Source organism: Danio rerio, chromosome 2 (genome assembly GCF_049306965.1).
Source record: "Danio rerio strain Tuebingen ecotype United States chromosome 2, GRCz12tu, whole genome shotgun sequence".
In the NCBI taxonomy this organism is placed as follows: domain Eukaryota; kingdom Metazoa; phylum Chordata; class Actinopteri; order Cypriniformes; family Danionidae; genus Danio; species Danio rerio.
This window is the reverse complement of record NC_133177.1, coordinates 10,751,245-10,777,968: the sequence shown is the minus strand read 5'-3', so window position 1 is coordinate 10,777,968 and position 26,724 is coordinate 10,751,245. Positions and strand designations below refer to the sequence as shown.

At 35.0% G+C, this 26,724-nt stretch overlaps 2 protein-coding genes across 2 annotated transcripts in view; both read left to right on the top strand.

The window, feature by feature from the left end:
- wls (Wnt ligand secretion mediator) overlaps positions 1-12,691 on the top strand; it is a 44,637-nt gene extending 31,946 nt beyond the window's left edge. The window contains exons 6-12 of the mRNA NM_213146.3: positions 36-204; positions 2,646-2,743; positions 2,848-2,911; positions 3,252-3,395; positions 4,411-4,494; positions 4,592-4,745; positions 11,713-12,691. Of these exons, the coding sequence (NP_998311.2) occupies positions 36-204; positions 2,646-2,743; positions 2,848-2,911; positions 3,252-3,395; positions 4,411-4,494; positions 4,592-4,745; positions 11,713-11,822 (823 nt within the window). The 3' untranslated portion in view covers positions 11,823-12,691. The remainder of the gene's footprint in view (positions 1-35; positions 205-2,645; positions 2,744-2,847; positions 2,912-3,251; positions 3,396-4,410; positions 4,495-4,591; positions 4,746-11,712) is intronic.
- Positions 12,692-15,974: 3,283 nt separating this feature from the next.
- gng12a (guanine nucleotide binding protein (G protein), gamma 12a) overlaps positions 15,975-26,724 on the top strand; it is a 51,866-nt gene continuing 41,116 nt past the window's right edge. Inside the window, exon 1 of the mRNA NM_213312.2 lies at positions 15,975-16,202. The gene's annotated coding sequence lies outside the window, so the exon portion shown is untranslated. The remainder of the gene's footprint in view (positions 16,203-26,724) is intronic.

Sequence of the window (26,724 nt, the reverse complement as noted above, 5' to 3'; positions counted from 1 at the left end):
AATTATTATACTCTGTACACTGCGTCCTCTTTTAGGGTCATCTTCGCTCTGGGAATCTCCATGACCTTCATAAATATCCCAGTGGAGTGGTTCTCTGTGGGCTTTGACTGGACCTGGATGCTGCTGTTTGGTGACATCCGTCAGGGCATCTTCTACGCCATGCTGCTCTCCTTCTGGATCATCTTCTGTGGAGAGCACCTCATGGTAAGTGCCAGCTTTCTTGTTTGTTCAAATGTGGATCAATTGGTGCAGAATTACTTTAAACTTTTGTCTTAAAATAAACAATTCTGTCGGAGCCTTTGAGATCTGTACTTTGTTAATACAATTCCCTTGATCTCTTTTCAACTGTCCTATCTTAATGAAGGGAAAAATACACTCTGTCACTTTACTTGGTTAGAAATGGTTTGGACTAATTTTTACCATTATGGCTGCCTTTTTAATTCAAGTCAATAAAAAAATAAAAAAAAATAATTAATCAGAGTTTTAAGATCCATATTGAAATGAAAGCATCATGCTATTGCTGCAGATCCACAATGTAAATCTCGCCTTCCTGCACATCCCAAATCAGATTGAGATATTGGATTGAGATCTGGTGACTGCTACCATTTAAGTATAGTCAACTCATTGTCATGTCCGTGATGATTTGTTTTCCTGCTGGACATAACAGTTAAGATGGTCACACTGTAATCATCAACAACATACGGCTTTGCTGTGACGTTGACTTGGTAAGTCCCAGGCTTTAATACCAACTAAGCATCATATAAACGTCAAAGAACTAACCAAAACCTACTATGTTAACTCGTGTAAGCTATGTGTCTTGCCTGAACTGGACCAAAAAGTTGCACCTCAACACCCCAAACAGATGATAGCCGACTTGGAGCTTGAACTAAAGGATTTATCTTTCCATACCAGCAGGTGGCAGTATGTCTATTGTCAATTCACAAATGGAAACCAGAACTAGTGCTGCACAGATTTAATAAAAACAAAACATAAAATCGTGTTTACATAGCATTTTCACTTCTCACTAACTCCAAATAAATTCGCTCATGCAAATATGTCTGCTAATCAAATAATCTATTTATTTCCAAATATTTAACAAATGCAATGGAATGACAGCTGCCTTCCTTTTGTTCCATTTAAACTTGACGTTGTTTACTTAGTCCCTCTGATGTGAGTTCGACCAGAAGCAAGGAGCTACTCCCATCGGACATAAAACTCAGGATTAGAACAAACTAAACTGAAACTTAGCTTAGCTAGCCAGCTAATCCACCTTCGGTGTACAGGCCTCTGTTGATTTTTACAGTTTTCCATTGTAAGTTTCAGCCATTAACGTAAATTTTTAATCAGACAATCACATGGCAGCAGCTCAATGAATTTAGGCATGTAGACATGGTCAAGACAATCTGCTGCACTTAAAACAGAATGAAGCAGAAAGGTGATTTAAGTGACTTTGAACATGGCATGACAGCTGGAGCCAGATGTGCTGGTCTGAGTATTTCAGAAACTGTTGAAAAAGAGAAAATATCCAGTGAGCGGCAGTTCTGTGGGTGCAAATGCAATGGGAATGCCAGAGGTCAGAGGAGAATGGCCAGACTGGTTCGAGCTGATAAAAAAGCAACATATGCCAAATAATCACTTGTTACAACCGAGGTATGCAGAAGAGCATCTCTGAATGCACAACATGTCGAACCTTGAGGCAGCTGGGCTACAGCAGCAGAAGACCACACCACTACTGTCAGCCAAGAAGAGGAAACTGAGGCTACAATTCACACAGGCTCACCAAAACTGGACAAAAGAAGATTGGAAAATCGTTCCCTTGTTTGAGTCTCGATTTCTACTGCAACATTCAAATGGTAGGGTCAGAATTTGGTGTCAACAACATGAAAGCATGGATCCATCCTGTCTTGTATAAACCGTTCAGCCTGGTGGTGGTGGTGTAATGAAGTGGGGAATATTTTATTGGCCTGTTAGTACCAATTGAGCATCGTGTTAATGCCACAGTCCTGAGTATTGTTGCTGACCATGTCCATTCCTTTATGACCCCAGTGTACCCATCTTCTGATGGCTACTTCCAGCAGAATAACATGTCATGTTATAAAGCATGTATCATTTCACACTGGTTTCTTGAACATGAAAAGGAGTTCACTGTACTCAAATGGCCTCCACAGTCACCACAACTCAATCCAATAGAGTACCTTTGGGATGTGGTGGAACCTGAGATTAGCATCATGGATGTGCAGCTGACTAAACTACAGCAACTGTGTAATGCTATCATGTCAATATGGACCAAAATCTCTGAGGAAAATTTCCAGTACCTTGTTGAATCTATGCCTCAAAGGACTAAGGCAGTTCTGAAGGGAAAAAAGTGGGTCCAACCTGGTACTTGTAAGGTGTATCTATTAAAGTGGCCGGTGAGTGTATATGTAAATGCATCATGTTGCTGCCATGTGATTGGCTGATTAGATATTTGCTTCATTAAACGGATGTTTAAAGTGGCTAATAAAGAGTGTATAACTGAAAAACAAGCAAAACAAAAAAAAACGCAGGTTAGATTAAGTTTGGTAAACTGTGGGATTTGACTTAATTTCCATGCTTAAAATGTGCCTTTCTTTCTTATAGTTTAATTTTCTTGTTTATTTTTCAAGGACCAGACTGAGAGGAACCGCTTTTCAGTGTACTGGAAGCAGGTTATACCCATTGTCTTTGGCTCCTTCTGCCTTTTCATATTTGATATGTGCGAGAGGTGAGCCAACATTTACTCACATTTTTGGCAGTTCTTTAGTGCATTTGTAAATTCTGCAATGTTATTTTTTTAATAAACAAATGTATTAATATTATTATTTGCAGAGGAGTACAGCTAAAGAATCCTTTCTACAGTATCTGGGCATCAGATGTCGGGACAGAACTGGCTGTATCCTTTTGACGCTGTGGGCTTTTCAACTTTCTGTAATGAGAAACGTTACAGCAGCTCATTTGCATATAAAGAGACACACAATTATATATATTTTTGCTTCTACCTCAAAATGGGCATTTACATCACAAAATGTTATTTAAAGGTATAATAGGATTTTTTTTGTTTTCAGTTATGCATTTCATATGTACCACACATGTTCACTCTTAACATACTAAAGGCTTAGACTTAAGTATGATTTCCAGGAAAATGTCAAGACCATACTATTGTGATGGTTGCTGTGCTGTTGTGTTGTAGTGTATTGTGCATTGTTTTATTACTTTAACTGGGGTTGGTGCAGATGGCCTTCATCATTGTCGCAGGAATCTGTGCATGCCTCTACTTTTTGTTCCTGTGCTTCATGGTGTTCCAAGTGTTCAGGAACATCAGCGGGAAAAGGTCGTGTTTGCCTGCTATGACTAAGGCTCGTCGACTGCACTATGAGGTAATGTAAACTTGATTTATTGCACAATAAATTAGTCAAAAGTGATGCAGAAGGCATTTGTTACAAAATAATTGATTCGATTCAATTCAATTCAATTCAATTTTGTCCATTAGAAAACTCTACAACAAATGTATCATGATTTTCACAAAAAGGTTAAGCAGTATAACTGTAACACTTATAATAATAATAATAATATAAAATATTCTATGATTTTGAATTTTCATCAAAGGAATAAAATTTAATTTTAAAATGTATGTATTAAGTCATTAAAACTTTTTTTAATCAAAATTACAGTAAATAAGTACTACTTTCAAGAATTCATACGGTCATGGAAAACCTTTAAAAGTCATGGAATTTTGACATGGCATTTTCCAGGCCTGTAATTGTTTTGGAAAAACATAAAAATCACAAAGTTTTGAAAAGTCATGTAAATCAGTTTAATTAATATCTGTATAATTGAATTAGGGCTGCACGATATTGGAAAAATATTGGATATTGGATATTGGTCACTTGGCTTAGTTTCTAGCACTACAGCATCTTGTTGTCATATTTCATTTACATTGTTTGCTGATTTGATTCAACAAAACTAGCATAAGGTGAGTATTTAGTGTGAGTTTGGTGTTACTTTGCCTTATGGTCAATGCAGTAAGTGACTGTATTATCATCAATACTTGTTAAGCACAAAAGTTCGTAACATACAAAAATATAAAAAACTAAATCTTATCTGAGAAATGTTCAGCCTTTGTGCTTTGTTTTCTTTGTTTGCTCGTTACTGAACCCATACACAGCACTAAAAGTCCAGCATCTTCACAATTTAATTTGATATAGAATTATTCTGTAGCATCATAAATCTCTTTGCTGTTACTTTTGGTCAGTTTACACCCTTGTGTTAGCATTGTGTTTGTTTTAAATAGTTAATAATTTCCGTGTCATTTTCATTTTTTCAAGATGAATTAAATAGTTTGAGTTGCTTAAATAAAAAAAAAATATATATATATATATTTCACTCCTTTAGGGTCTCATCTTCCGCTTCAAATTCCTGATGTTGGTCACGCTAGCATGTGCTGCCATGACTGTCATTTTCTTCATCATAAGCCAGGTATAAATAAATTTTCACCTTTATCTTCTCTCCATCGAAATATCCTATAGGTGAAGTCATTCAGATGGTCATTGTTATGCGTTTTGTATGTTACCAGGTGAGTGAGGGTCACTGGCTCTGGGGCGGGCACACGGTTCAGGTGAACAGTGCCTTCTTCACTGGCATCTATGGAATGTGGAACCTTTACGTGTTTGCCCTCATGTTTCTCTACGCACCGTCGCACAAACGCTATGGAGATGAGCAGTCAAGCGGTAAGACTCCTGAAGAGCTATCCTTTGATTACTTTATTTATTTTATATTGTGAAAGCAAAATTAAGCACTCTCATATGAGCAGTTATACTATTACCTCATCGCAGGTAATATTTGGTAGTTAGGTCATTTATTTTAGTAGTTTGGCAACCGTCAAACATCATTTGGGAAACAGTTTGATTTTCTGGTTAGTAAAAAAACTGTTCCATTTGGGATGAGTGTTGAGTGGGTAAGTGCATAAGTAAATAGTGTGTAGTGTGCCATTTAATATGCAGCTAAAGTGTTAAGGCCAGGTCCTCTCTCGTCTTGCACTGCTGTCTCTCCTGCTTTTAAGATCCAGAGCTCTTCTGTGAGACTCAAGAGGTGGCACACACAGGGGACTGTTGTTAAAGGGTCACAAAACACCAAAACACATTTTTATTTTTATGTTGACCTTCATATATGTGTTCCACACTGCTAAAAATACTATTAGGACACATATATTTCACAAAACATTAAAAATGGGTTGAGAGACTTCCAGGTCTTTCCAGACCGCCGATCAGCGCGCACTATTGTGTATGAGGTACAACTTCATTAGAATGCATGATAGCTTTGAAGACAGTTACAGTGTTTAGGCGGCAGAGAGAGGCCACGCTGTGTTGCCAGCCGTAATTAAAACTAGTGGAAGAAGAAAAATTGTTTGGAAACATGGGTCGTCTGTGTTGTTTATAAATATACCGCAACAAATATTAAGTTTTTATCTCGCCGCTATGAGAGCGCAGCTGAACTCTTGTGTGGAATTGCAGTGCTCTGCTAACACGCGACCACTTAACTCCACGCTGCGCTCTTATTGACCTTATTCTTCAATGCAAAAGTGCGCCCGTTTTTGCAATTATTATTATTATTATTATTTATTTATTTATTTTTTATTAATTAATAATTTTTTAAAATTATTTTTTATGTATTTTTTTTTAAGAACTTCCGATTCAGATACCTATGGGAAAAATGACTAGGAATAATAAACGGCTGAAAACGGTCAAACTACTCTCTCTATAAACAAGTCTCTAGCCAAAAAGATACGAATGGCTGCGCCCGGTCATGCACTGAAAATAAGGTGAATAGCAGGGAAATAAAAACGAATCCTTTGTTGCGGTACATTTATAATGGAACACTGACGACTCGTGTCTCCAAACAATTCTTCTTCTTCCACTCATTTTAATTATGGTTTGCAACACAGTGTGGTGTCTTTCTGCCATCTGAACACCGTAACAGGTAAAAACAGTCTTCGAAGCTGTATCATGCATATTAATGAAGTTGCACCTATCACAATAGAGCATGCTGATTGGTTTGAACTAAGTCTTTCTCTTAATGATGAAAATTCAAAGACGTCACGTTGTACCCACCAGTTCAGACATCCAGTCTCCACACTGGAATACACACAAGGATCTAATTACCGTGACGTAGCTTCTAAATTTCTTTTCAAACCCAGAAGAACGAATTTGCTCGAAATAACTAAAAAACAACCAATTTTCTCTTTTTAGGGAAATATATATGTCCTTATAGTGTTTTTAGTAGTGTGGGATACATATATGACTGTCAACAGTTAAAAAAATGTGTTTTGATGTTTCGTTACCCTTTAGGATATATTATTTTGAGGTCTCTCATCCTCCATAGAGAGCAATGGTCCTAAGATGTTCTGAAAAGACAAGAAATTATTACCTTATTAAAACATTTAATGTGACTTCAGTGGCTGTAATCATATGAATCTCCATGAACAGCCTTGAATGCCAAAACAAAAAAACTGTATAATGGCTTTGTTCATCTATGGCTTCCTCTTCAAACTGCAGGTTTACCAAGTTCAGTATGTGTAATATGACTGCTGACCCTACATTCTATGGCCCGTAGTAACCTGACAACCAGACAAGGAAGAGAAGATATAGGTTAAATAGGGTTTTTGGGGAGTACAGTGTTCCAAGCGCCACTGAACCATTGAAGTCATATGGCAGATTCTGACAATATTAGCTAAATATAACCAGTAGTGTAAAGTAACAAGTTACAAATACTCAAATTACTGTAATTGAGTAGTTTTAAAAATGTGTACTTTTACTTGACTCTTGCCTTGAGTACATTTTTAGTGCAATATCGGTACATTTACTCCACTACTTTCCTTCAATCTGCAGTCACTACTTTATTTATTCTTGCCTATGGGGATTAGAAAATTCAGTCCTGTGATTCCTGTCCAATCAATCCCACATAGAAGTAAAGAGGTAAATCACATTAGAATGAACTACCTCAAGACATGGGCAATTCATAATTGCAGCAAACTGTTTGGAAGCATTAAAAGTGTTCAAGAAGATGTCCAAAATCTTTACACGCATTGACCCACAGATTGTTTAGATGAATGTCACTAAGGAAAAACGTACGGATGTTTACTGTATGAATACTCTTTTGTACCCCAATGTCGTGGGGATGTTGCATTTTGCTTGGAAATAAATATCGGTTTGATGTCAGGCCGATGCCACTGTCCAACCTAAACTCAACCAAATATCAATGTCTAAAGTTGTTTCAGCTTAACGTTGTGTGGATGTTATCACTATAACGCTTATTCATACCTGATGAATAAATGTCAGTATTTGACATCAATATGACATTGGTTTGAGATGTTGGCTTGACATTAGATTTTGGTCACTTTCTAACACCCTAAAATCAACCAAATATCAACGTCATTATTGGACATCGAAATATTGTTTTCCTGAGATGCTGGATAGACAATGAATTTTGGTCACCTGACAATACAACCTAAATCTAGCCTAATATTAATGTCTTATGATGTTCGCCTGCTGGACAATAACTAAATGCATTACAGAGTATTACGTTTACACACATGCACAAATTACATGTAAATGCATCAGCTTTTTATAGCATAGTACTTACTACCCTTGAATATTTTTGAAAAGGCTACTTCTTGCTCATACTTCGAGTAATATTTACAACAGATTTTGCTATGTTTTTTTACTCTTTTACTCTACTTGCGCTACATTTTTAGGCAAGTAATGGTACTTTTACTTAAGTATGATTTTTCAGTACACTTTCCGCCACTGAAGTTATCTTAATTTGTGTTCTGACGATGAACGAAGTATCAGAGGATTTGAACAACATAAGTAATTGAGAGAAATTTCATTTTTGGGGGAAGTAACTCTTTAATACTGCATAACAGGAGAACTTTAATAGAGGATCATTTAAGACGATAAGCAATATCATGTTTTATATTATAAATAGCTTTTTAAAGATTTTTAGGTATTGTTTGTAATTTATTTTTATTATTGGCTTTCTGATGCATTATTTGAATTTGTATGAAGAATTATTGGCTGCTTTGAGAAATCACTTTTATAACTGCGGTTTTGCACACAAATATAGACATGACTAATACATTTTTAATTTACTTGCTTTTTTCCTAAATAATTCGAAATGTGTGTAATACTCCCACAAACAACATATGTTTTATTAACTGTGTTGTATCCAACTGTACATATTGTATAAATGAATTTGTTTTTAAAAAGAACTCTCCCAGTAGAGTCAGATGATGCTTATTTATGTCTTCAGCACTGCAAACACATTCACTTAGCAGCATGTTACACCGTCTCCAGGGGCCTCATGTACGAAGACTTGCGTGGAATCCATACTAAAACATTGCGTACGCACAAAGCTGTAAATGTGTGTACGCAGAAAAAAATTCAGATGTATAAAACACCGTACGCCGAATCACACGCATATTCTTTGTACATCTTAATGAACGTGAAACTGAGCGCAACATGCACGAGCGCAAAACCCCTCCCTGCCTCCTCCCCCGTATGAATATGCTAATGACTCTACTTTGGCAAAACTCAACGAAAAAGCAATGGCAAAAGCAAGCAAAAAGAGAAAATTTAAACAGAGTGTGAACTGGAGGTGCTGCTTTCGGAAGTAGACCAGAGAAAAGCGGTGTTATTTGCAAGTTTGTCCTCTGGAATTAATAACAACAGAAAAAAAATAGAGTGGGAGAGTTTAGCTGATGCAGTTAACACAGTTGGGTCTGAACATCGCACTGATTGGATTTAAAAAAGAAGTAGTGCGATGTAAAGGTGTAAATTTTTATAGTGTCTTTAACAGCCTGAGTGGCGCAGCTCGTTAAATGCATGGCAATATGTTTTCACGCGTTCAAGCATGAACTCGTCTGATGAAATTTCTTTTTCTTTTTTTTTTCCGCTACATATCAGATTTTGCCTATACTCTTCATCATCATGAGGAAGACAAGTAGGAATCATGAATAAGTCTGTGCATCATATTTTATTTGCACATTTATTGCATGGAAATGTTTCTGATTCACGTATGCAAATTCATCCTCAGATGGTGCCTTTATAGCAATGTGCGTGCAGTAGATCGCTCCGATTACATTGGGAAAACTGGCGACCGCTGCAAATTGCGCTTTAATGTTTGGATGGTCAACTGTATGGTACGGAAACCTTATATACTAGACATGCGGATGAACCCTTCTCATACAGCTGAGAAGACACTTTGTAGTGTGCAATTTAACACAACTGCCTCTAGGAGTCGCCAATGGAAATAAAACAGACACGCACAAAAAATGTGCGTACACCAGCCATAAAGTTGGCGTGGAGCTGTGCACATTCCCACGTTCATTTCATCGTTAGTAAATCCAAACGTGAGCGATTCTGAGCGTGAAACCTGGCGTACGCAAAGTTTTTGTGCATACGCAGCGTTGATACATGAGGCCCCTGGTGTTCGGATTTGTTTGAAGTCAAACACATCTCGACAGGAAAGGGTGAGGTTTCTTTTTTTTTTCTTGTGGGAAAACTGGCCTCTTTGGTGGCAGCAAGTTTCTCTAATTTAGGCCAGACTTCCTATTTGGGCTTTTGAAATGGAAACCATCAATATCTTGATGTCACGCTTGAAACTTCGTCATGCATTTCTCTTTCTAAATGTCTTTTATGGTTATTAGATTAGTCATTCCAGAGAATTCTCTTCAAACATTGTATTTTTTATGGTTAAAAAGGTCTTTTTAAGTGCACAATGCCAAGAGGTAAAAAGGTCAGTCCAGCTTTGCTCCAACATAATTAGATGGAAAATGGACTTAAATTGTTTATGGCTTAAGGGAATAGTTGACTCAAAAATTAAGATTTACTCACTATTTGCTTACTCTAAAGGGGTTGCAAAATTTTAGGAGCTTCTTTCTTCTGTTGAACACCAAAGGACATGTTTTGAAGAAAGCTGAAAACCTGCAACCATTATCTTTGATAGTAGGAAAAACAAATACTATGGATGTCAGTGGTTACAGGTTTTCAGCTTTCTTCAAAATGTCTTCTTTTGTATGTTCAAAAGTTAGTATGTTAATGTACATTGACGGATAATAAACAAACATATATATACAGCTAAAGTATGTTCATTTAAAGTGTGTGATGCACACTACTGAAATCATGTCACAATACAAGTCAGAAAAATTACTATAAGAAATGTATCAAATGGGTTTTGTAAAACCGCTTCATGCAGCTTTGTGACAAACAACATAATCAGGATCTCTGAGAGGGAGTTTTCAAGGTGCAAATTTAAAGAGGATCTATTATACAAAGATCACTTTTATACAGTGTTTATAGACCAAAAAATTGGGTGAACATAGCCAGCCTCTAATGGTAAAAATGACTGAATTCTATTTTAATTATGTCACTTAATAACAGTCTGCAGAAACACTTTGATTGACATTCTCGCTTTGTACATGTCATCAGAGGGGGAAAGTCCCGCCCATTGGTGTTGATCTCTGCCTCATTAGCATAAACAGCACTGAGTGAGAAGCAGCCATCCACCTTTCATCTGCTGAAGATAATGTCAGTGACTTAGAGGATTATAAATGTGGAGTTTTGGGAAGCTCAAATGAACACTGTAGTCTCCATATTCTGCTGCCTTCTGAGCTGCCACTTTTGACATTTTCATTTTTTACAGAGATAACGTTAGTCATGTTTGGAATCTGCCGCTATGCTGACACAGGTGTTTGTAGCTCTGCCCTCGTTCGAAAAGAGGGTCGGGAGCACAATCTGTCACAATTTAGATCAAAGTCTGAAAGGGGCATTTTCAAAGAGCTTGAAACTTCACATTTAACATCAGAGACTTATTTTACATCTTGTAAAAAGGGCATAATATGTCTCCTTGGAGGATCACATGGGAAAACTAGGTTGCTGTTGGTAGTGGTGTTAGTGGGGCCAGCAGGGGGTGCACAACCTGTGGTCCGTGTGAGTTCTAATGCCCCAGTATAGTAAAGGGGACACTACTGTCAGAGAGCGTTGTCTTTCAGATGAGACATTATGCTGAGGCCCTGACTGTCTGTGGTCACTAAAAATCCTGTCACCTCTTGTAAAGAGTAGGGGTGTGACCACGATGTCCTGGCCAAAATCCCTCAATTAGCCCTTACCCATCATGGCCTTCTAATCATCCCCATCCACCAAACTGGCTCTATCACCGTCTCTCTACTCCACCATTAGCTGGTGTGTGGTGAGCTCACTGGCGCCATTGTCCTGTGGATTGTCCAAGTAGATGCTGCACACTGGTGGTGGTGTGGAGAGACCCCCCTCATGAATGTGAAGCGCTTTTTTAGCATAATAAGATAACCGATAATATAATAAAGATAGGATAAGATAATAAAAGTACATATTACTTACTTACTACATCCATAATGCAGTGATCTGTATTAATGTTGTTTGACACAATTTCAGTTTTTAGTTGTTCTCTGTTCATTTTCAGATGCAAAATTTGCTGGAACACCTTATGTGTTTGTGATTTTTATTTAGAAACATTTTCAGCTCATTTTAACAAAACCACAATGATGATAACTGTGATCTTTTCGATTACTACGGTCATTGATATGATATGTTGATGCCATACATCTCTAATTATCGTTGATAAATCTCTAATGCATTTCCCTATTCTCTCTTCTTTTTTTAGCTGATCAGGCTGGAAACAGCGGTGAAGACACACAGCTGACCACCACCATCACACATGTCGACGGACCCACAGAGATCTACAAAATGACTGGCAAAGAAGCTCAAGAATAACCTCTACCCAGAGTTCAACACGCGTCTCAAGTTCTGCTTTTGTGTGTCCTGTTTGGTCCCCTGCATTTCAGACAAATATAAACCGATATTAAGCCTCTTTTTTTCAACGTTTGATTTCCATCCCACTGCGTGTCAGTTTAAGAACAGCTGCTTGTGGAGAAAAAAAGTGGAGTTGCACACCATCTTGTGGGTGCAAGAAGAAATTCAGAAGCCGTTCTCGCATTGTGGATGGAAAAAGACACTGGTGTTTTGCAAGGACCAATACATGGAGGAAAGAAAAAACAAGGTCCTTTTCCTATAATCACGCAGCAATTATTTCCTGCTTCTATATTTTGTATCTGAGATAATGGCTTTCCCTTCATTTCTTAACCTCAAAACAAGGAAGAACAACACTGTCAACATGCTGTATAGTTACTTATGTTTCTGTCAGTTGATCCTTCCTCATCTGACTTCCTTAAACACTCCCTGCCAAATGTAAACACGGTATAAACATGAATGACTGAGTTCAAACCAAGAGCTAGGGACGGACGTCACTTCACGTACCAATAGATAGATTCAGGTCCTTATGTTCTGAATGGCAAACACTATGTTCATTATGTTACGATGTAGAGATCTATTTTTTATAAAGTGCTTATTTTCATCTGTATGAAAGTATTAGTGGCTGTATTGTATCATCTTTTTGAGGTTTTTCGATTATATCACATTGGAAATTTAGGGTTTTGTTTGTTTTTTCATGCTTTTTATGCAAATTTAAATAATAAAAAACACATTTTAGATTTGCTTGGTTAATGGGACTTTGCTTGAAATGATGGTATATATGCACAAAAAGATGCTCTACAACAATAAATCTCAAAATTACACTATCACTGATTGCAGGACTAAATGGTATCTTGTGTAAAACGGACAAATATGTTGATTTCAAGTTGCACTATATTTTGCTTGGTATACCTCAGATTTGGTCTATATGCAGACATTATAGTGTTACAATTCACTGTTAATTCACCTTTATTTTTATAGCGTTTTTACAATGTAGATTGTGTCAAAGCAGCTTCACATAAAATAATTATAGTAAATAGAAATAGTGTAGTTTAGTTTTAAAGTTCAGTTTAGCTCAGTTCAGTGTGGTTTAATTAGCACTACTGAGAGTCCAAACACTGAAGAGCAAAACTTCATGCGCAGCTCTACAGATCCCGAACCATGCAATCTAGTGACGAGGAAAAAGCCACCAATTGGTGAAAGTGAAGAAAAAAAAACTTGAGAGAACCAGGCTCAGATGGATACGACCATTTTTTTCACTGGCGAAACATCTTGTGCAGAGCTACAGACAAAAGCACAGATCAAGCACTGAAGTCATAACATTTACTATATTATAAATGTAAGCTTTTATGTTGTAGAGATTGTTTAAAAAGAAATCATACCATGTCAGTGGTGTTACGGTTAAAAAATCGAAACGTTGAAATACTCAATGGGGTTTATGCACAGCTAGTGTTTTTCAGCCAATGATAAACTTCCTGTGAAAGCTTAATGCGACTATTTTCAATTTTATAAGGATAATTTTACAGCATTGACATTGCGATGTAATTAAAATATATTCAGTTAAATAAACTTACGCATTCATTAGTTGTTCAAGCCTAAAATAAGATGATAGACTGTGTAAACACTAGTGTCATCAGTCGCAACAGCTTAGCGCAGAAACTTCATTGAAAATACTGGGGTAAAATACATTTTCATATTTTGAAGACATGGCAAGGAAAGCGAAATTTAATGTCGTGATTCTTATCCGGTCTGAGACCCACTTTATATTGTATATCAATCAGGCAATAAGATCACTTATTTTTAAGGAAAACTGAATTTTTTATTATTTAATTTATTTATAAATTTAATTTAATTTCTTTATGGAAAGACTGAAATCTGGTACACTGAAATTACAAGTCCGTGTGCATATACACCATTGAGATACAATGTAAATATTACATACAATTTTATACTAAATGAAAAATTTGAAAGGCTTCATCAAAAGATAACTCTGGTGGTGTTTACATTTTTTGTTTACATCATGAATTTTTTTGTATTTTTAAGAATTTTATGCCACTAAACTATATTTAGGGAGCAACTATTATCTATCCATTTGACACTTTTTTTCATAGAACTAAAAATGAAAACTGTTGTTTAAATTTATTGTTATGAACAATGCACAGAATTTCAAATTTGACTTGATGTATAATGTATGCATAAATCAGTCATAATTAAGTTCTGGTTTAAATTTGAAGTTAGTATCTTTAGATTACTTTAATTGACTAAAATTTTACTCAAGATTAAAAAGAATTAAATTCAGTTAGATTCAATATATTTTATTGTCATTACACATGTACAAGGCAATGAAATGCAGTTTAGGTCTAACCAGGAGTGCAATAGCAGCAAGTGCAGGATAAAGGTATAAGTTATAACAGAAGGATGGACTGTGAACATTATATACAGGTTTTATTATCTATGAACAGAGTTTTACAATAGAAGAATATATGTACAGGCTGCTATTAATAATCAGAGGTGTGCAGGTAGATATGAACATAATTACAAATGTGTATGAGCAGTGGATATGTACAATTCAACATGAATTAGTGCAACGAACTGAAATGAATATGTGCATTTTTAAATGTGCAAATATTTAATAGTGCTGTGATAATGGGAAGAAAAAATTCAATGAAATGATTCTACTATATTCTTTAAAGTAAATCAGTTTGTCATTCATTTACAGTGGGTTCATTGCTGAATTTTCTGATAAAGACCCTAATTTGTTTTGTGTGTGTGCATGTTCACATAGTGGGTGCCAAAATGTGGTCAAATTTTAGAATGAAATGTGCCTGCCAACACTATAACATTGCTTAGTATGCTGCTCTACTCTTCCTGCTGCCCATCTCTCCAACACAGCAGCCTTTCAGCTTATCTCAGCCTCAACAATCTCCTGCTATGTTCTTTGAGCAGGTGCGGACAAGAGCTCTAATGATACAATAATAGAGCTAGACTGAAAATATAAAACTGTAAATCTAACATACAGTAATGGGTATTATGTGAGTAAGTTTTGTTTTGGTCAGGTCAGTATTTGCCCCTAGGAGAAGAGTGTCTGTCTGTCTGTCTGTTTGTCTGTCTGTTTGTTCGTCTGTTAATACAAAGTTAAAAAAAAAAAAATATATATATATATATATATATATTTTATGGTAAACCTAATCTGTTCTATGTGTTCATATGTATTTACCTATGTTTACCTGTGTAAGTGAACAATGTCAAATACATTTCTAAAAGTATTTACAATATTATCACACAAACTGTTGCATTTGTATATTTTTTGATGATATAAAAATAAGTTTTTTTAAAAATGCAACTTCTACAGTTTTTAATTATTAATGGCTCTGTTTAGTAACAGAGCTATTAAACTGCAAAAAAAAATTCTTAGAGTTTTTGTCTTGTTTCTAATAAAATATCTAAAAATAAGTAAATGAATGTAAAATTTTTCTTATTAAAAACTCTAGTAAGGTAAAATAAAATAAAGCAAAATTATCTGCCATGGGGTAAGTAAAATAATCATGTTTTCAACTAGCAGATTTTTGTCTACTAGCAGGTTATTTAGCTTGTTTTAAGGTAAATCTTCTTCATTTTGATCTATTATTTTTTGTAAACAACATTTTAACCTGTCTACAAAAAAGCTTCTACAAAAGATATTTGGACTTGACAAAAAAAGAAAAGAAAATAATTTTGTTTTTTGCAGTGTATGGTCTAAATGGTAAATATAAAAGCACAAAAAATGAAATATGATGTTTTCATGATAACTTTAACGTTAAATCATTTTGTCTTAATAAAAGGAATGTATTTGAGGTCACTATGTACGCATCTTCAAACCTTGTCAGAGTCAGTCTAGCACATAAATGCTGTAAAGACAAAGCCAACATCACAAAAAGACAAATTCCTGGCCAATACAGCAACATTCCTTTTTGTCAAGGCAAGGGAGCAACTGTTCCAAGGATCACAGAAAGAGGGCGCCTGAATTGAAGAGAATTTGGGAGAAAAGAGGCAGAAAACAATCAGCGGCGTCTCTCTCCACAGCTCGATGGCTTCAAAAGGTCGACGGTGACGTCAGGTCTTGCGCCGACTGTGATTGGTCAGCGTAGGTGGAAGTGCTACAAACGGTGTCATTCACAAAGTAACAAGAATACACTACAATAGTGATAAAGAATTCAATTAACTTCCATAAAATATTAAGATCATTTCCCGAGGAAATTATACAAACGGACATTTTGAGCTTGACGTGAAAGTAACTCGGGGGCGTGTTTTCCGTTTCTTCACTGATTTATCAGGAGATCACTCTTGGGAGATTTTTTTTTAAAGGTAAGAGTAAGCTGTCGACGGCGGTTAAGTTTTACGGCTTTAGTGTGCATGTTTTTCACAAGTATCACAAAATGTATGAACTCCACTGCTTAATTTTGTTGACTATCTGCATTTCTTTGTCGAAGTAAGCTAGAAAGTTGTCGTCTGTTAATCCTTTATGGGAGAGAACTTAAAGTTGTGAACTTCGCAAAACTAACGATAGCACGAGTCATATTCATTGTGAAATGTTAAACTGTAAATCACAGTGTATGTGTGTGTAAATCAAACTTTAGAAAACGTTAAAGTTAAAATGAATTCCCAGTGTCCACCCTTTGGTATGCGAGGGAAATTCCTGAATTTGAGTCACTGTTATAAGTTAGTAGGCCAAAATGACTCTGGTACAATTGTTTAATAAAAATGCGACTGTAAAGAACAAGAAATCATTTAAAATATTTTCCAGCTTGTGTGAGACCACCTCAGATACTACTACAAGTACAGACCTGACAGATGAATTTCCTTCTATGCAGTCAATGACACATACAGAAGGTTCTAGACATGAATTTTAAGATTTAAGGTTCTGGGCTGTGATTTTAAAAGTTCGGATTTGTATGTTTTAAACCCCCTTGTAAATCCCCTCTGAATATGGTCTGCATACATGACTACACTGTTAATGACCCACAGATTTGGGCTCAGTGAGGATGCTTTTCATTTAGCTTTTTCATTGAACTCTATTTAAGGTTTGACCTCTCAAGTTTGTTTTTGGGGATAGAAAAGTGTTACCTGCTCAGGGACCACACCAATTGTGTCTTCATAGGGAGGACAGTGCATTGAATCTAGCCTGATCGAGTTTGAAAGCTGACACTTGGCCCTGAGGATGTCAGTGAACTCCTATACGTAACTTGTATGGTTTAAATCAGATTAGGTTTCTTTACCAAAAGCAAATTCTTTATTTTTTTCCTCCCCACCATGTTGTCTAGCAAGCTCCATCAAAATGGACAAAGAAAGATATAAAAGCAGACCAAATGACTTGAGTGTTGTATTCTAATTCTTCTAGACATGCATGATGTGTTTGTGACGGAGAAACCAGAGTTTAATTAATTTTTACTATAGCTTTCCAGTCAAAAATGACTTTTCGCTCAACTTGTAAACCATCAAACATCACTGTTCCCAACATAAAATCTAGGTTAACATTCTAGATAAAACTTAATATAAAATATAAATTTTGGATGTGCTATCAGGAGAATATTTAAAAAAAACACATCATTTTTTTGCTTACCTACAGTATGTAACAGTGACGGCTGCTGTAGTGATGCAGTGATTGACCACAGTACTGTTCAAATCTGATTTCTGTTTGTGTTCAGGGTGTTAGTCAGAGGATGTGACTGGAAACATTTTTCTGCCCAAACCAAACCTCAACTGACCACACTGCTGCTCCAACTCAAGAAATATTATTTGAACAATGTGCAACAGTTTATGCGTACATAGACCTTTTGTGTCTTTGCGCATGAATCATCAGTATTTATTTGGATTCCAGTTATACCGTTACAGTACAATATAGGCCTGCACAATACATCGTTTTCAACATCACTGAATGTTAGGGTTGTGAATCTCTTGACACCTCACAAACTGATTTCATTACGATTCAGGAGGTTGCGATGTGATGCATTTTATTTCAAGTTTTTGACTACTGACTACTGAAGTAAAGCAGGGGTGCAAACTTGTCACCTTTTTATGAAGTTCGCTGTTTTAGTTATGAAATGGGTCATTGAAGTGAATTGTGTAGATCTTTGACCTATTTCATCCCCGATGAACTTGCACTCCTGGCAAAGTATGTGCAATGACTAGGCCCACACAGAATCTGCACGCTCAGAAATCTGCAGATTTTTAGCCCATCATTGAGTCTGTTATTATTTGTGCAAATGTGTGTAAATTAAAATTTATTCAGTTTTTAAATAAATTTCAGTAATATTATTGACTGATATGAAAATGTTCATTTTATTTATTCACAATACAGTTTGTAAAGACAAATAGGTGGATCTTATTGTATTTGCTTTGTTAACATTAAAGTTAAAGAGGCGTTATTTTTTATTTCATTTTAAGCTTTTAGTTATGATACTCCCAAAATCATTCCGCAAAAAATCTGCAGATTTTTTTCACAATTCTCTGCAGAATTAGCAAAAAATGTTGGCAGATTCTGTCTGGCCCTAGTAATGACTCTTAATTAGTTCAGTGCAAAGATTTTTTATGAATAAAACTAATAGAAAGTGATCTGGCAAGTCATCAAGGATGCAAATAGAAAAAGTTCATGAAAACCTGTAGGAGCATACTTGTAGCAAGTTAAATTAAGCATCTTCCGAACCACTGACAAAATAATAGTCTTCCAACAAACATGCAAAAACAAACAAAAAAAAACGCCTTACTTAACTTCAGTTATTAACACTGTCACTTTAATTATAAAAAAGTCCAGTCATGCAACTTTTATAATAATGAGATGGCATGGGATGGTAACCGGTTTCAAGGTGTACCGTGGTTTGGAAAAGTCAAAGTTTTAAAACTGCAAAAAAATCTGTTATACTGTTCCTAAGGTATGTAAAGTTTTTTATTTTATTTTTTATATGTCATAAAGAAATCAGTGGTTTGTAAACTAATGAACCATGCAGGTCAATGATTTGCTTTATTATTTAGCCTGAAATGTTTACTGCTTTAAAATTTTGTAAATGTAAATTGTAAATTGATCAATTTTCAAATGAAATAATGTATATAATGTGTTCAATTTAGAAAAAAAAAGTTTTTTCTTTTTTTACTTAGACGTTTAAAAAGAACTTACTTTAGAGCAGTAATCACAAAACCATGATATTGTGAAACCGTGGTATTTTTATACAAGGTTATCATACCTTCACAAACTTATACTGGCCCATGTCTAAATGAGATCTAACAATACCTCAATACCTGAGCTTGTTTGCTTGGTCATGTCCACATGGTTTTTGTTAAAATAAAATGTTTTCTCTCTGTTTTGGCTTTTCGTTAACAGTGAGATGGTGTTTTTATAGGCAATGAAATTGCAACTTTTTGTTAGCACTCTTCAAAATAGATCAATTTTTAAATGACCTTGTGACTTTTGAAAATGATGCATTTTTATGCATTTGACCAATTCAGCTTTAATAGTGGACAGCATTGTATGGCAGTTACTTTTTTATGTTTTCCGCTTTGACAGCATTGTTAGTTTTATTGCTGCATCCTACTTTATATTATGTCCTAAAAGAGTGTACTTTTTTGTGAAGAAAAAGTACTTTAAAATAGTTTACAGAAAAGTATGCAAGCTTTGAGAAACTTTCTCATTAACGGACAATCATGCTGCTTAGTTATGTGCCCTATCAATCATTTCAACACATCATCCACATTTCTTTCACATTTAATTACTAACTTTATTTTAGATTTCAGCAGCAGGTTAATCTGCCATTCGCGAGTCTTTCATGCAGAAAAATCTCCTCAGGTCTTTGGATAATTGTGTATTCAGAAGGTAATGTCCAAACACGTCTTCATAGAAGTTCTTATAGATTTTGCAGATGAAATATAATGAAAAACGTTATTTAAATATTTCCCAGTTGACTAGATATGAATTAATAGACATTCAATCACTTTTATCAAACCCTCTTTGCTTGACAGTTGGTATTGTGTGTCCGCCATGTTTGTAGTTTGCAGAGGTGTAAAGAGTACCTGAAAACCACATTTGAGTAAAAGTACTGATACCTTACTGAAAAAATTACTCCATTACAAGTTACAAGTCGCCAATTCCAATAAGACTTGAGTAAAAGTTTTAAAGTATCCAATTTTAAAAGAACTTAAGTACTTTACTCATACTGAATGTAGGCTCTAAGATCACCAAGAAAGGTTTTATTTCGTAATATAGAAATTAATTTAACACCTCAATGTTTTAAAAATGGCAGAAGAAAATATATTTAAAAAATAGAACAAAAGGCCTGAGTCAAACTCAAAAGTTTGAAAAAGGCACAAAGAATTTTTCCAAAAAAAAAAAACGTATTAAAAAATTATTCAGAGCTGACTTTCATGTGATCCCCTCTCAGTCTCACAGGGGGGCAATATTTTTATTTTGAGTAGTTTTTCAGTTGATTAGGATGTTTCCTCTGTTTTAAAATTAAACAAGGAGGAGCTGTGTTATTTTTCAACTTAGTAAACTACGTATAAACTCAATGAAAAATACATCACAAACTCACAGCTAAATGCACCTTATGCAAAATGTACATTTTCAGCGATACATTTATTCACGTTGCACAAAAAAAAAAAAAAAAAAATTAAGCTAAAACATAGTCAAGTCATGTTGCAGTGGTTTTTGCCATATCAGTAACTCTAATAACTTTTGGTTACATGCTTACAATACCATTGTACAGTCAGACATAATTGGACTAAATTCACATTAAATTGACATTAAATAGACTTTTAGCTCAATGTGTTTTCTCAAATTTGATGATGAATTCTTATAAGTACTTATTTTTGTGGTTTGTGGCAAGCAAAGTAGACACTGCGTCCTGTAAGAGCCATTTTGTATATCGGCAAAGGAAAACATTTCTTTTAGATAAGGCCATGAATGGTCATCAGTGCTGGCACTGCTTTATGTGCCGACTTCGGCTTCATCACTGGCTGCAGCCATGTTGCTAATTAAACATCTGGTGTTAGGCAAGCTGCTAATTCATGTGATTTAGCTCATTAATAGCATATAGTACTTTAGCACCCTGCAGATGGCGATATCGCCTCGTCTGCCCTACAAATTAGCCATGGTAGATAAAGATGCCGACTTGTCGCGCACTATCACAATGTAATGAGTAACGGTAAGTTTGCGTTCAAATGTAGTGGAGTAAAGAGTACATATATTCAATCAAAAATGTAGTCAAGTAGAGAGTAAGAGTTGCTTATATTTTTAATACTCAGTACAAGTACAAAGTAGCCAAAAAATACTTAAGTAATGTATCGAAGTCCATTTACTTTAGTACTTTACACTACTGGTAGTTTGTTTACACTTTTTACACGTGTGTTGTTCTAAACCAGTTTACGTCCAACATGTGATGTATTGTGGGCAATATCAGTGGTTAGTGTTTGTGCAGACTTTTCTACACTTCAGATTTACTCAAAATAGTAGATCATCTGGGAACCTTTGGCATACATTTTTCATCAAACTATGGTTTGGGACATGCTAACTCTATTTTTGAAGACTATTTAGTATGGATAGTATGTGGATTGGGACGCAGCACATATCAGTTTGTACATGCTCCAGATTGCTTTTCTTTAAAAACATGGAATGTTTGCTCGAGCTGTTATTTTGGCACCTCTCCCAGTCTATATTCTCACTCACTTGTGCAATTTTATACTCTTGTGTCCCTCACAGCAACAACTACACCTCACTGTCAGTTCATTTACAAAATGTATTTCCCATAATGGTTCCAAGAGCTTTAAAGTAAATAAACTCCACTTGGAAATAGTGCAAGTCAAAGCGTCTTACATCTTAACACATGCTCAGTCAAGGGACAAAAGACTTTTCTGTCATTTTACTGTGGATGACCAAATTTTGTGAAACAATTGAATGCTGTTTTCAAATTGATCTCAGTTACTGTAGATATACTGTAAGTTTGTAAATGATTATATTTTATGCAAATGCACTCCCCCATAAAATAAATTCTTTGAAAATAAAGTTTTTAGTTCAAGCTTTTTTTTAATCGCAAATAATTAGCGCAGAAAACCAAAATGTACCGAAATGTCCGCTTATTGAATTTGTTTAGCCCCATTACATTAATGAGATTGACCAAATAACAAACTTTGCTCACATTTTTTAAGATACAACTTTTGCTGTTAACAAACCAATAAACTAACACTTTTAGCTCATTAACTTCTAATTTGCTGCTTATTAAAATTTGGTAAGGCAATAGTTTCACGTAGCCAGACCTCAGACTGAAGGTCGGGGAGCTTTGGCCGCTTTGAACATACCTGTCAACCCTCCCGTTTTTCCCTGGATTCTTACTTATTCTACAGATCTATCCCGCTATCATCCTGTAAAGGTATTTCTCCAATATTTTCAGTCTTTCTCTGAAGGGTGGCAAATAGACATTAAAGAGTCGAGCTTCCCTATACCCATACCCATACCGCCGAATTAACAAGGGCCGCCCCTTGCTCTTAAATATGAGTCTGTTTTGTGCTTTTGCTGTGTTTAGGCGAGAAAACACTTTGAAATAAATATAAAAACGGCGCGATATCCTTTACTTTTCATTACAGGTGCCGTCACCCCTTCTATGCAATCCTCAAAACAGTCATATAATGGTGCATGACTGTTAGCTGACGCGCTTCATTGTGATAAATAGACGCTGTTTCCCAAACGGATTCTGTTTTATTCTATGTTCTTGATTCTATTTTATTATGAACTGTTTGCTAATGTATTTGCTGCTAATGTATACTATTTATTTTTTCTTTTGTAAATAATAATAAAACATATTACTGACCATTTAATTGTTTATTTACAACAAAACAGCTCCAAATGAACGTATTTAGTAATTTGGGGATTTTTTTAAAGGAGCGGGGGTGGGGGTGGGGGGGTGTCCCTTATTATGGGTGGCATATCTCTTATTTTCAAATCCCAATGTTGACAGGTATGGCTTTGAATGGTGAAGGACACAGTTAAGCAACCAATCAGGATTTTTTTTGTGCCGCATCATGTGTAGGGGTGTAGAAATGTCCACAGAATAACTCTAAATCATAGGTCTCAAATTTGATTCCTGTAGGGCCGCAGCTCTGCACAGTTTTGCTCCATTCTTAATCAAACATAGCTGGTCCAACTAATCAAGGTTTTCAAGACTACTAGAGACTATTAAACAGGTGTGAGTTGGAGGTTGTTGGCGCTAAACTGTGCGGGGCTGCGGCCCTCCAGGAATTGGGTTTAAGACCATTGCTCTAAATGATCTGTCAGCAAAAGATATGGGAAAGCAGCACTACACATATGGTTCTTCTGAGATTCATTCATTATTTTGGTGATGCTTTTCTACATAGAGATCATGCAGACTGAAAAAAAAAAACTCGGTGAAAGTTTTCTTTGTTGTATAAAAGCAAGGTTTTGTTGTAATTGGGAGTATTTACAAATATAAACTACACTTTAAAATTTTGGATGATGTCTTTCTTTTGTCTTCATGACCAAATTGACAATATTAAAATTCATTATAAAAAAGGCAGTATAATCATTACTGGTTAAATATTTTATGCAGTGAGTTTTACTTTTAATAATTCAGCATTTAAGTCAAATTGATAAATGTTTATCATCACAAATTTATCCTCATAGTAACAGACGAGTGTGCAGGAAGTTAATCACAGATTCATGAATATCTCAGTAGAAATTTTTACCAAAACATTCAGAAATCAGGAATTTGAAGAATCTTGCATGCAATGCAACTGGTAATGTGTACTGTCATCATTATAAACATCACAGTTATTTTATCTGATCAGACAAGCTGTTTCCAGACAGGCTGGTTAAGATTGTTTGATACCTGACTCGCAGAAAGCCTGTATATTTAAACCAGTCAGAGGATGATGACTGCTAGTGTTTCTAGTAGAGTTGCACAATATTGGAAAAATCTGACATTGCGATATTTAATTTTTCTGCCGTATATATTGCAATATGAATGAGCAATTCTAGCATTATGGATGTGATATTTGTAGTAAAAACTCAAAACATAAATTCGCATAGAAAGCATATGTTAATATTACATTGAAACCTTTGTTTATATTTTCCAAAACAACTGACCACAGAGTTAAGGGATCAGAAAAATATCAATCTGCAAACATTTTTTATATTTTAAATGAGGAAAGTAAACATTCGTTATGGATGTGACAAAAAAGTCTGCAAGATTACAGTATACAGCATACTTTTCAGAATTTCTGTGAATTAAACTGCACAACCCAAAAAAAACAATGCTAATCAAAAGGATAATAGTTGTCTCTCTATAGAACAAAAAATATTGGTTTTATTTAATTTAATATTTTCACATTTATCAGGAAAAAGTGCCGTTATGGATGTGACACTTTTCCGTTATGGATGTGACAGCTGTGAAATTGCCACTTGGGTTATTTTGGCAAATTAAAACGAATAGTTTGAAACACTGACAGAGACATTTATGAGTATTTATAAAGTACTGTAAAATACTTGCTTATAGAAACAGTTTCTGGGTTTTTTGTGTAACTTGGTGAAATTTTTTTTTTATCATGGCAAGGTTGACATTTGCACGGAATTGCTCGAATACAAATTTGGCAGATGACTTGCTCTATTTGGAATGAAATCATTAAGTTAGATTGATTGGAATAATCTTGTAGCAAAGTGAATCAAACAAATTGGAAGCATAAATAAAATAAAAGTCAAATAAGTAGTCAGATATTCAGGTACAGTAATATGATACGATATTATGACAAAATTTTTACCCCCTGTAAAGATAATGGCGATGATGATGATAATGATAGATCAGAAAACCTTCCACAATATATCATGATATTTGTAAAGGAAAGGGAAAAATGCATCAAAATGTAATAGGATGTATTTCTTTTATTAACAGCACATATATTTTGTAAAACTGAAACATTGATGTGTTTTTGATCCGCCGTTATGAGAGTGCCAACTCATGTTCTGCGGTAAACAGTAGCAGTGCAAAGCTGATGAATGAATTCAGATCTTTTGTACCCTAAATACATATCGATACTTTGCTACATCAATAATGTATCGTGAGGCTGAGTCCCACCCCTATTATTGAATAATCAAATGTAATCTATAATAACACTGTATATTGTTCATTGCTGATCAACTATAATCCCAATTGCACATTGCAGATCTTGCGATGCGATATTTGCCAATGCACACAATGTGATATCAATGCTGAAACGATATATTGTGCATTCATAGTTTCCAGAAAAGTGTGCCATATGCATTAGACATTTTCTTGGGTGGTGTTTGGCATGTCTTAGGCTGAGACAGTTTGGATTTAGCTATTGGGTAGGATTAGGGATGTAGAATAAGATCGTACATTAAAAGTACTAATCAACAGCCTATATCTACATATAGTAATAAGACAGTAGCTAATAGTGGAATTGGTACTTAAACTAAACAGGTACCCAAACGCTTTTTAGACAATAAGATCAGTAGTTTTCTGCTATCAAAGAGCTGCAGCGTTAATACATTTGTCTGCAATACTGCATAAAATATTTTCAGAATCTGCAAACAGCTTTGTTTTCCCGTTACACATGATAATGTAAAGATGCTGTCTGCTCTAAAAATACAATTATGTTACTGCTATATTAAGCATCAAGACTATAATAGTAAAAAAGCTGACTAGCTGTAGAAGCATTGTAACATTTAGCCAATGTTCGTACTGTAATTGTTGCAATAGTTCATATCCTTTCTCCATTTGGTTGAGAAACTTGAGCAGTTGCACCACTTTGGTTTCCTCAGAAGCCACATTAAGATTTGTTACATTTGTCTGTCATCACTCTCACCATAGTCATAGATACACCTCAGAGCTCAATAAGAAAAATATTTGAATCCAAATGTCTTTTAGCGAGTGACTTCAGTCCATCCCGTGTCACCTCCCACCTTGACTTTCATGCTGTTTCACAGAAAAAAATGTCTTGGTCGCAATCATTATCATACAGTCACTTACATTCTTAGCAAAGACTTAAAGAGTTGCCGCATGACTTCAGAACTGCACTAAATCAAAGACAGAACTTTGGAAGATTAAGATTATGCAATAACAGCATTACAAGTTCATGCGTCACTTTAATCAATGGTTTCCTAGTTCTCATGTCAAACCTCAAAGCTTATCCTGGCATTTAAAATGGTTTCTTTATTATTCTTGTTGACTTTTCTTGACCTCCTTGGTTAATCATTTTGTTTTAGTTTGTAATAAATATGATGTACAGTTTATTACAGTACATATGATGGGTGAACTGATGGACATAAGAACATTTTTGGATAGGTTCATCTTTGTCAAAACATCTGTTGGTGTGTTTGTGTTGGACTTATAGCACTTACAGCTTATATCTAATTAGCGTTATTGTTCAGTATGGAATAGAATGATCATGATAGCATTTTTGTAATATCACCCAGCCCTACTTGAATGCCATTCATCAAAAGCTCAATCAGTTTTTAAATTAGATAAAATTAGATTATTTTTATCAAATATTAGATTTATATTTGATAAAAAGCTATTATCCACATAAAAGTTTTGTTAAAAGTAGTTTTTTCTCATTTCTTTTAATGATTAAGACACTTTTGTTTGCTACATTGATGTTGTTGTGAAATAAAACTCCACACATAACAAGTATTGACACAGGTGTCCTGTATTGTAACAACCTGCACTTCAATAAATATAGTTACTACAACTTTAGTTTTTTATTTATATGGTGATTGAAGATGATATTTTATTACTATTATTAATTGTGTTATGATTGATGATAATAATTTTTATATAAAATATATATAATTATCTTCATATGTATAATGAAA